This window comes from Belonocnema kinseyi, chromosome 4 (assembly GCF_010883055.1).
Source record: "Belonocnema kinseyi isolate 2016_QV_RU_SX_M_011 chromosome 4, B_treatae_v1, whole genome shotgun sequence".
NCBI lineage: Eukaryota > Metazoa > Arthropoda > Insecta > Hymenoptera > Cynipidae > Belonocnema > Belonocnema kinseyi.
Genome location: NC_046660.1, coordinates 29,601,319 through 29,613,278, shown reverse-complemented (window position 1 = coordinate 29,613,278; position 11,960 = coordinate 29,601,319). Strand labels below are relative to the sequence as shown.

Below are 11,960 nucleotides of genomic sequence, written 5' to 3'. Positions count from 1 at the left end.
GTCTTCAAAAAGTCGATTTCAAGTAAAATATTTCTAAATTACTAAAGTAAAAATTTAAAAATAAATTATATTTCATATTTTATTTCTCATAAATACAAAAGAGGCCCTACTGGCAAGGATTAGAAACAACATCTGGTAATTCCTTAGCTACATGAGGAAGACTTACGTGGAGGGGGTAGAGAAAGCTGGTATGCAGTGATCAAATGGGCATCGCCCACTTTCGGGGGTTTAGTAAAAACTGTTATTTAACGAGAGGGGCATTGCAGAGGGAGGAGGTAAAAATAGCCAAAAATCGATAACTTTATTCATGGATGGTAAGGTGTGACTAACATGTATGTGTGTATCCTAGCTGATAAAGTTATCTAATAAACGTAAACTCGAGTGAAGCGTCAGCGTGCGCTAAAGTATTCATCAAAAGATAACTGCGCCGTGTGCAATTTGTTTGCGGTCGTCGGTCAAGAAAGTGTTATGTTGGTTTAGGAGAGGAGAAGTTGGGTGTTTGTATGTGCAAACCACCCGGTTTCCCGGTTTAATATCACCAGCAGCCACCTCGACAACTTACTCTCGCTGCGCTCACTGCAGACTATACTCTATAGAACATTTTATAGAGTGAATCAGAGGTCGGCGCGGGCGCGGCTCGGCTCAGCGCCCCCCCCCCCCGCCCCTCCCATAAATTACGCCACATGACTTTAGGGGAATTTTACCCCTCGCAACGCCTCGCTCAGCGTCTCAGATCAGGAATCGAATTCTGCTTCTCCATATCTGTGAACGCGTCACGAATAATTTATTACAAAATACAATCGTTTTTCCGAATTAATGCTTTTCAGTCGAGTTTTGATACGACACTTATACTTAAATGGAGACTTACTTAAAAGAAAAAAAGGCTAATAAATTTAGGTTTAAATACAAAATGCTTGAAAATTAAAAAAAAAAAGATTAATTAAATTTAGCTATTATACTCTCAAGTATCTCCATTTTAATGTTTAAAAAAATAGAGGGAAAAAGAAGGCAGCCTCCATATCCCCTTCGTATGTTTTTTTATCTCGTTATACGAGGCTGACTTTTCTCATTACTTTTTATTTCATTATTTTTAATTAAAATGCTCTTGAATCCCTGAAAATGTTTGAACTTTTTGAAATTCTTCTATATTCTGAATTTTCTGAATTTTTTTAATATTCGGAATTTCCTACATTCCTTCAATAATCAGAATTTCCTTAATTAAATAATTTCTCCAAATTTGTTGAGTGCTCAGAATGTCATAAAGTACTAAAATATCAATAATTACCCGAATATCCTTGAATTCGCTAAAGTTTTTAAATTCATTTATTTATCGAAGTTCATTGAACTCTCTGAAATCTTAGAACTACCTATAATCCTTTGATTGTCGGAATTCCTTGAATTCTCTAAATTCCCCAAAATCTCATAAATCCTTAACTTTATTTAATTCTCTGCAACCCTTAAATTGACAGAATTCCTGAAAATAGGTGAATTCCCTAAAAACCATGAATATTTCAAAGTTTAAAAATTTCTTGAATTTATAATATAAAGTAATTTAGATTATTCAAGTAATCAAAAGAATTTGAAGAATCATAAAATTGTAATTAACTCAGAGAATTCAAGGAATCCAGAGAATTTAAGGTATACAGAGTATATAAAAAATTTATAAAATTCAGAGAAATCAACAAAGTTTTGGAATTCTACGAATTCAAGGAATTTTGAGAATTTCACATATTCTGAAAATGCCATGAATTATGGCAATTCTACAAATTCCGATCATTCTACGAATTCTAAGTATTCGAACAATTTCAAAAATGTAAGGGATTCAGAGAATTCAAAGAATTCAGAAAATACAATGGATTGGGAGCGTGTAAGAAATTCAGATAATTAAAAGATTTTAGATATTTCAAGGATTCGAGGGAATTCAATGAATTTATAGGATTCAGTGAATTCAAGGAATTCAGGTTATTACGAATATTTTAAGAATATAATTATTTACGCAGATACAGAGAATTTGCGCTATTTTAGAGCATTGGAGGAATTTATAGAATTCCTTGAATACTTAAATTCCTGAAAGATTAGTAATAACATGAGTTCATTTAATTTACTAAAGTATTTTAGCACATTGCATTTTTTTTATATCCTTAAGCTATCCCAAAGCTTTTATTGCTATGAATTTCTTGAATTTGATCAATTTCAATACGTTCAATTCACTGAATATCTTCAATTCTCTCAATTCTTTGAATTCAGTGAAGTTCCTAAATTCTCTGAATATTTTGCATTCTATGAATCTCTTGGATTTACTGAATGCTTTGAATTATCTGAATTGCTTAATTTCTGTGAATTTCTTGAGCTCTCTGAACTCTTAGAATTCTCTAAATTCTTTAAATTCTCTGTTCCATTGAATTCTGTGAACTTCTTTAATTCACTGAATTTTTTAATTTATCTGAATTGCTTGAATTCTTTGAATTTATTGAGTTCTCTGAAATCTTTAAATTCGCTGAATTACTTGAATTCTCTGCATTTTTTAATTCTCTAAATTCTCTGAATTTGACAAATTCTTTGAATTTCTCTAATTCTGCTCACATCATTTATCTTCTGCATTTATTAAATCCTGTGAATTCTCTAAATACCTCAATTTTTCTGAATCTCTTGAATTCTCTTGATCTCTTCAATTCTCTGAATTCTTTAAATTTTCCAAATTCTTTGAGTTCTCTGAATTCCCTAAACTCTCCAAATTCTTTGAATTGTCTAAATTCTTTGAATTTTCTGAACTCCTTGATTTTTCGGAATTTCTTGAATTTTCTAAATTCCTTTAACTATCCTAAACTCTTGAACTATCTATAATTCTTTAATTTTCTGAATTCCTAGTATTATTGGAATTCTTAAAACTTTCTTGAAATCGTTTGAATTCCTCGAAATGCACTGGATCCTTTGAAATCATTCAATTCTACTGAATTTCTTTAATTTTCTAAATTCTCTGAAATTTTTAAATTACTTTTTGGTGTATTTCTTTCATTATGCGAATTCGTTAAATTCCCTTAATAATCTCAAATGTCTGAAATTCTTTAATCTCCCTGAAATCCTTAAATTCCTTAAAATCTTCGATTTTCCGAAAATCCCACGATATTCTGATTTCCTTGAATATTCTGAAATCTCTAAACTGAATAGATTATCTATAAGTCTGTGGAATCTCGCCCTTAATTCACTGAATCTCTTGAATTCTCTAAATTATCTAAAATCTCTGAATTTCTCTGAATTCCTGGAAATCTCTCAATTTTTTAAATTTCTAAAATTTATAAAAAATCTCTTAAATCCATGGATTTCTTAGATTCCGTGAAATCATCACATGTTCAGAATTCCTCGAATTTAGTACATATTTTGAATTTACCAAATATTCTGAGTTTTGTGAAATCTCGAAATCCCGGATTTCGTTTAATTCTTTTGAATTCTTGCCAATATTTTAAACTTCTTGGAAGTCAGGCAATTTTTTAAGTACTGAAAATTTAAAGAGTTCTAGGAAATAACGATGATTTATGAAATTCGACGCATTTGGGAAGTTCCACAATCATTAAAGTAACGCAAACAATTGAAGAAATTTCGACGAATTCAAGAAATTCAGATAATTCATAGGATTTCGAGAATTCCATATATACATCTGAGAATTCAGGAGAAGAATAAAATCTAAATCGAATTAAAATTTTCTCTTTTAATAAAGGAGATAATTAAAAATGAACTACTTTTTTGTTTTAGGTTGAAACTAGAGAAGATGATCCGTTATGTGCTGCTGTTAACGTGTTTATGTACAGTGCATGGTGAAGTAGGTGAGTTCAAAATAAATCTTCTAAATTTTAATTTATTTCCTGTGGTTGTTAATATAATAAACACTTTATTTGTATGCGTAATACTTTATACAATGAGCGATATTTTTATGTTTCAGGATACTTTTGGCATCTTAGTGACATGCACTATGATCCAAAGTACTCCCTTCAGGCAAATGATAACAGTGAGTATTATTTTTAATTTAGCAGGATAATCATTATTTATTTAGTCACGACCTCATAGTTTATTTTATTTAATAATTTTTTATAATTTTATTTATTAATCCTTTACATTATTGGGAAAAGTAAGGTTAAGCCAAACCCACAAACCCACAAGGAAACGCGTTTTTTCACGTGCGACTTTTGTAGACTATTCCATGGCGAGAGCGAACCAATCCGAAGATGCTTACTTTTAGTGTTATGACCGAAACGACTGGTGCACTGCCGCCGAAGTGAAGTTCATAAAATCTCAGATTACGAAACCAAGAAACCAGGTCTAGATTGGTAATTTGGAAAGCAGACATTAGGTTGATTTTTTTTTAATTGATGAGACGCTCATGATAGATTGATAGATTCTGGTCTATCAGATGCATCGAGTGGATTTAATGAATCACTTTGCGCTCTGTGACACCCATGTCACAGAGCTCAAAACAAATCTTCTGTCCAGGGGAAAGCAGCACCCCCAGAAAAGTAGCCATCACTAAAATGGAAGAGCAAGAAGTTTAAAGCAACTTTTCGGAAGTAACCGTAAGGAGTAAGAAGGGAAAACTCGCTTAAATATCGCTTAAAGCTTTGGACAGCAATAATAGTGGCCAATCCTCGGCAACTTCAATCAGAGGAAGTAGTATGACCCTGAGAACATCAGTAATTAGCTCCGCGCAGCCTAACCTAAAAGGAGTAATAGATCCATCTAACATTAACAATAAAACCAGAAACTCAGAAGGACCAGGAAAAATAACCCTAATTAATGTAATTGTGGACGAGGCAAACCACACCTACATAATTCTCGATTAAGTCCTGAAAGAGTCCACTCAGTACCCACCCATAGTATATAACATCGGACCAGATGTTTATTCAGTTTGCGTGTCTTATATTGAAAACTCCCGTAAAATTATAACTAATCTAGAGCAGCAAGGCTTCAAATACTATCTGTATAAAATCATTAACTTGCCATCTATCAAGCCCGCCATTCGGAATATCCCCACTCCATACTCGAAAGATTCAGTTCTTTCTAAACTCATAGAGGACGGATACACTATTACGTCGGTCGCTCGCATGAGAAACCGAAAAACTAAGCTAAGCTTCTGATAACAGTTCAAAATACTCCACAAGCAAAGGGGCTTCTCAATCACCAGTCCATTGCCTTCATAAAAATGAAAGTAGAATCCTACGTTAAACCAAAGCAAACTTCGTAGTGCTACAAGTGCCAAAGATTCCACCATGTCTTTGACATGTGACTTGCGCTAACTGCGCTGAAGACCACACCGTGAATTACAGGGGCTCTTCTTCCTTTAGAAAAGCCTCTTAAAACCCTAATAATAAACCAAAATCTCTAAATTCACAAAGAGAAACTGCTGCCTTTAAACCAGCTCTACAGATTGACCCAAATGAAAATCCGACACATGTAAGTACCCTAGTAGTCAATGCCCCAATTTTTCAAAAATTACTGCTTTACAGCATAGCCGTCGCCTCTGCATCAAAAACGAACACAACGAAAACTCAAACTAAACAGTCATCAAAAATATCAAAACTTATTACTAATCGAGCTAAAGCATCAACCTCAGCGATAATTCCCATCCCACAAAACAAAAACACTTCAGCAATCACTGCCAATAAAAGTTTACCTACTCTAGATATAAAAATAAATCTAGTAAACCTCTTAAAAAGAGCTGCAATCTTAACCACCGATATATTGGAGAGAAAAATCAATATTACGGAAGCTATAAATTCAAACGCCGAGATAATTAGTAATATACTTTCTCTTTATATAGAAAATGGCGAACTTCAATAACAACACACTAAAAACAATTTTCTGGAATGCTCAGGTTATCCTTGAAAAAAGACACGAATTAGCAATATACCTCTACCAAATTAACATCACCATTCGCTTGCTCAGTGAAACTTTACTACACGAATCCCTGCGCGTCGACCTAATCCGTGGATATAAATTGTACAGAAATAACGCTAATAGAGGTGCCGCGTTTCTAGTTCAAGAAAATATTGATCATCACGAACTAATAATTACTATGCCAAACACTCAGCTTAGAATAGCAAAACAACTAACGAAATTGGAAAACAATTATTCGAATTTATCAATGATAAGAATCTCTCAGTGTCAGCACCGGATTCGCATCCTTTTACCCTCACAACACCAAATATAAATCTGACCTTATTGACTTTGCCATTACCAAAAATAACTTCTATACTCATGACACTTGCATCATTAACAAATTAGACTCAGACCATCGACCATGTCTTTTAAGCCTTTTTACAAACTGTGAAAAATCTTCGGTTACGCCACGCTATAATTTTGCAAAATACAAATGGCAAATATTCGACTTTACCCGAGAAACACTGTTTAATTTTGAACCTTTAATAACAAATGCTAGCCAAATTGACGGAGCCATAACTAATCTTACCTCTAGCAAAAGAACTGCCATTTACACTTTAGTCCCTCCGACCACCATTAACAAATTTGATCCACCTCTCAACCCCGAGGTTGAAGACCTTGTCCACAATCGCAATAAACTCTGCTGAACACATCAAAAAAATAAAAGCTGTATCCTTAAAAATGTCATTAAACACCCTCGGAAAACTATAGCAATTAAAGTTCTAGAGCACAGATGCACAAATTGGAATAAAAAAGTCGGTAAACTTCAAATCAAGGATAATTCTATATATTGTATGACTAAAGCCCTAACAAAGCCGCGAACTAATATTCCCCTTTTCAGAAATCCAGACCAAACGCTTGCTCTCTCTCTCTCTCTCTTATCGATAAAGAAAATCTCCTAGCGGAAAATTATGAAAGTAACTTCGCTCTACATGACGAGCCATCCGATCCTCAGCACATTGCGGAATGGGAAAAAATTGTTTCCAAATTTCTCAAAATCCCAAGCACTGATAACTTCAATAAAATAACTCATAAGGAACTAACAAAACAAATAAAAATTATTAGAAATAACAAAGCTCCTGACCCTGATTCAATTACAAATCTAGTCCTCAAAAAGCTTCACATCTCTTGCCTAAAACTACTTGCTCTTATCTTCAATGGCTGTATTCAACTAAGCTACTTCCCTGAATCTTGGAAAATAGCTCACATTTTAGTTTTCCAGAAAAAAGGCAAGGATCCATATCATCCAACCAGCTACAGACCAATTAGTCTTCTCAACACAATGAGCAAAATCTTTGAAAAAGTAATAATCGAGTAAACTTTCATCTCAAAGAAAGCAGCATCCTTAAACCTTAACAATACGGTTTTAGAAAAGATCACTCGATGCAGCACATAATGCTCAAGCTAACCAAACTCATTATGTTAAACTTCAATCGAGGAAATATACTGGATCTGTTTTCCTCGATATAGAAAAAGCTTTCGACAGTATCTGATATGTAGGACTGCTAAAAAAACTAATAAATTAAAATTTCCCAAGAGGGCTTATCCTCTTTATAAACTCTTGTCTTTCTAACAGAAAATTGTCGGTCAAAATAGGCCAGACACTCTCAAAATAGAAACTCCTTCGAGTGGATGTGCCCCAAGGCAGCATTATAGGACCGGTTTTTTTTATGTCTACGTAAATGACATCCCTAAGTTCCCTAAAGTTTCAATTGGACTATGTGCAGATGACACCGCGTTATTCACTTCTTCCTGGTCCGTTCCAAAAAATTTTAAACTTCCTAACGAAGCTCTTGAAGTCATCGAGGCTTGGGCTAAACTATGGAGAATACAGATAAACGTAGCAAAGTCAGAATCAAGTCGTTTCTCAGTCAGAAGACCAGTTAAAGTTAATCCACCCAAAATGTTTAACGAACCAATAGAATGGGAAAATTCCGTAAAATGCCTAGGGGGTAAACTTCATAAACGTCTTAATAGGAAGCAGCATATCCATGAAACTAAAGGGAAAGCTTTCGGGATCCTCTCGCGCTTAAATCCCTTTATTAATAGACATTCAAATATAAAACCCGAATATGGACTCCTAATCTACAAAATATTTATTCGACAAATCATAACTTATTTTTGACCCTATACCCCCACTTCCTTCTATTCTTTTTTTCTCATCTTTTGTTCTATAAAATAAATTAACAGATGTTTGCGATTTTTCCCTCTTGTGGGCTTTTTTCCACACTTCTTGCAGTCCGATCATTCTTCAAGGAGATCATTAATTGTGAGTCGCAACCATCGCCCCCTCACAAGAGGAGACAATGGTTGTGGCCCCCTCATCCTCACCCCTTTTTCTTTTTTCAAGAAACCAGTTTTCCCCGGACTTCGGCCAAGGCGCATCACTCTGTCTCGTGAGCTTCAACAATTAGCCGAGCGTTCAACACCTCCCCTCCTGCTACATCTTAATCACTAAACTCATAACACCCACACCTCTAAAATAAGAAGCAAATTCCTAATGTAAATAGTATTATCAATAATCTTTCCACTTCTGGAATGGAAGGTTCTAATGGAACCTCTAAGGGTTTACATTTTTTCTAGCATCTTCTTCCCTATTCCTTTGAACACCTCCTAGACGCATTCTTGGTGGTAAGAGGGGGACCTACAGTTTAAGGTGGGTTCCGAACCACTCCAGAGTGCGAGGCAGAAATCGAACCCGCAAGTCGATGGAATGGGTTCAAAGCCTACGCTGAAACCCCCACGACCATCGTCCCACTTTCCTTTCACTTTTATACTGAAATTACTTTCATTTACTTTTGTAAATTAGTTTCCTTTTCACAATAAGTTTAATACTTTTGAATTCTTTTTAACTCACAGACTAACCACAATTTGATTTTTCGGAATACCTAGGGGAGACAATATGTTGATCCTTATAGAAAATCAGGCGAAACGTGTTCTCTCGCTTTGCAAAAAAAAATTAAATTAAATTAAAACTTAAAAAAGAAGGTTAGAAAATTGAAAAAACGGTGGTTTTCTTGAAAATGTTAACAGTAAATTCTCCTAAATTTTATTTTCAAACAATTTTCTGTTGAATTTTCACTTTTGTAATAAAGAAATATTGACAATTTCATGCGGACGAAATAACTTTTATCGTTATGAGAAATACCATCTTTTTAAATTGGCTGAGCATATAAAAAATAACAGCAAAATATTATGATTATTTTCATTCACTCAGATCTACCTATTTTTTGATAGTTTGTGACATACTTGATAAAATGTTGAACTGCTCAGTTACAGCTTTTTTTGTAGATTCAACTTTTTTGTTAGAAATTAAACTATTTTTTTTTAAATTTGCTATATTTAACTGAAAACTTCCTTATTTTATTTTTTATTGAAAATTAAAGTTTATACATATAAAATTAAACTCTTAGTTGAAAATTCCACCCTCCAGTTGAATATTAAACTCTTTTCTGGAAAACTCATCTCTTGACTTATAGATTTAATTATTACGTTGAAAATGCAACTGCTATATTAAAAAGTCAAACATTCAATAAATTTGTTGAAAATTTGTATTATCTTTAGCTTAGCATTAACTTTCTTTACTGAAAACTTAAATATTCTTATTTTAGCGTATAATTTATATATGTTGTTTTAAAATTCAATTATTTCTTTAAAAATTCATCTTTTTTAGTTGAAATGTACTTTATTTAAAACTTATGTACTTTTTTGATAATTCATCTTTTTTTGTAAAAAAAATAATCTACTCTGTTTAAATTTTACATATTTTGTTCAAAAATCGTTTTTTATTCTTTTTAAGTTATCTTTACTTGTTGAAAATGTATATATTTTGTTAAACATTCGTCCCGTTCTTATAAACATTAATCTATTTTCGTAGAAACTTTGACCTTTCTGATAAAATGCAACCGTTTGGTTAAAAATTAATCTGTTCCGATTGACGATTCAACAAGTTTGTTAACAATTTTTGTTTTTAATTAAATATAAGTGGTTAAAAAAGTGTTATGTTTGTTTTACTTTTTTTTTTTAATTCTACCATTTGTCTGAAAATTTGTATATTTTGATGATCATTCTTCCTTTATTGTGGTAAATTAATCTTCTTATTAAAGAAATCAACGTTTTAGTGAAAAATTAACTGTTTGATTAAATGTTGCACTTTTTTCTTGAAAATTCTTTTTTGTTTTTGAAAATTCATAATTTTAATGGATAATTCATCTTTTCAGAAATTTTTTTCCTATTTTGCTAAGCGTTAGTTTTTTTCTTGTTAATAATTTTCAAAAATTAAAATGTATTATTACATTTTTGGATCAAAATTGACATTTTGAATAGAAAATTTATCTACTATGGTTCGACGTTCATGGAATTTGATAAATATCTCGATTTTCTGTTAAAAACTAATCTTCTTGGCTCAAAGATCATCATTTTTGTTTAAAAACTCAAATTTTGGCTTAAAAATGAATCTGTAATTTTTTTTAAGAGTCGTCGTTTTAGTTAAGAATTTAACTATTTGTCGTAAATTAACTTTTTTGTTATACGTTAACTTTTTGTTGCAAATAAGTATTTTTTGTAGAAAATTAGACTATTTTCTTATGAAATTTATCTTGTTGGCTGAAAATAAAAGCATTTATTTGGAAATTAAATAATTTTGTTAGTAACTCGTTATGTTTTAAAATCATTTTTTTATCTCAAATTTTAAGCAAATTCGTTTTATTTTTTGAAAATTAGTTTTTTAATCTTTTAATTAACCGAATACATTTTTGTATGAAAATTTATCATTTTGATTGGAAAATTCAACTATTTGTTTGGTAATTCGTGTATTTTGTTTTAAAAAAATGTGCAGAAAATTAATCTTCTTGATTCGAAAATCAACTTCTTGGTTAAAAATTTAACCGTTTGGTTAAAAATTGAACTCCTTTTTTTATTGATTTTTTGTTGTTGAAGATTCAGATTTTCAGGTAAAAAATTATCTTTTTAGTACAAAATTTAAATATTATACTGAAAATTAGAAATTTTTGTTGGTTGTAAAATAGTTTTCTATGATGGAAAGCTAACTGTTACTTTTTTTTAACCAAAATTTAACGATAAATAAATAATTCATATTTCTGGTTAAGAGTTCATGTATTTTGTTAAAAAATCGGATTTTTTGTTAAATAGGAAAATGAAAATTTATTTTTTGATAGAAGGTTCATCCTTTTTGTTTGAAAAATGAAGTTATTGCTAAAACTAGTCTGTACATTTTTTTTCGAAGATTCATTTTCTTAGTTAATAAGTTCAACCAAAAACAAACAACAAAATTTTCAACAAAATTTCTTTAACAAATTTTTTTATTCCTGTTGAAAATTCATCTTTTGGTTTTGGAAATTGATCTGTTTTGTTAAAAATTTTGTTTTTGATTCAAATATTACCCTTTGGTTTAAAATGAATTTCTTTCAGTTTACTGTTCAAATATTTCGTTACAAATTCGTTGTTTCTTGGCGAAATTAAAATAATTCAAATTTTTTTTACTTTCGTTTAAAATAACCTTAGATTTGAACAATTCTATTTATGTTTTTAAATTCATCGATTGCAGTAAAAAATAAACTATTTGGTAGACGATTTTTTGTAGTTTGTTAGAAATTAGTCTTTTTGGACTGAAAATTCAACTGTTTCCTTAAAAATTCTTCGTGTTGAACAGAAATTTTAACTCTTTTTCGGAAATTCGTATTTTTATTCTAAAAATTCATGTATCGCGGTAGAAATTTTATCGTTTTCGTTTAAATTAAAATTTTTAATTTTTCGGTTAAATTCAACAGGTTCAAATAAGTTTTTTGTCGAAAATTACTTTTTTAAACTCAAAATTCAAGGATTTCATTTTGTTTTGAAATTCATCGTTTTGTGTTAAAAATAATACTACTTGTTTGAAAATTCGTGGAATTTCTTGGAAATTTGTCTTTTAGGAAAAAATTAATGTCCTTGGTTAAAAATTCGAATTTATTCGCTGAACTTCAACTTTTCTTCGCAAGTTTGACTATTCCCATTGAAAATTATAAAGTTTG

General features: G+C 31.3%; 1 protein-coding gene across 1 annotated transcript in view; it reads left to right on the top strand.

Moving 5' to 3' along the window:
* Positions 1–11,960, top strand: part of LOC117171570 (acid sphingomyelinase-like phosphodiesterase 3a) — a 207,162-nt gene that overhangs the window by 95,891 nt on the left and 99,311 nt on the right. The window contains exons 2-3 of the mRNA XM_033359005.1: positions 3,751–3,821; positions 3,938–4,003. Of these exons, the coding sequence (XP_033214896.1) occupies positions 3,767–3,821; positions 3,938–4,003 (121 nt within the window). The 5' untranslated portion in view covers positions 3,751–3,766. The remainder of the gene's footprint in view (positions 1–3,750; positions 3,822–3,937; positions 4,004–11,960) is intronic.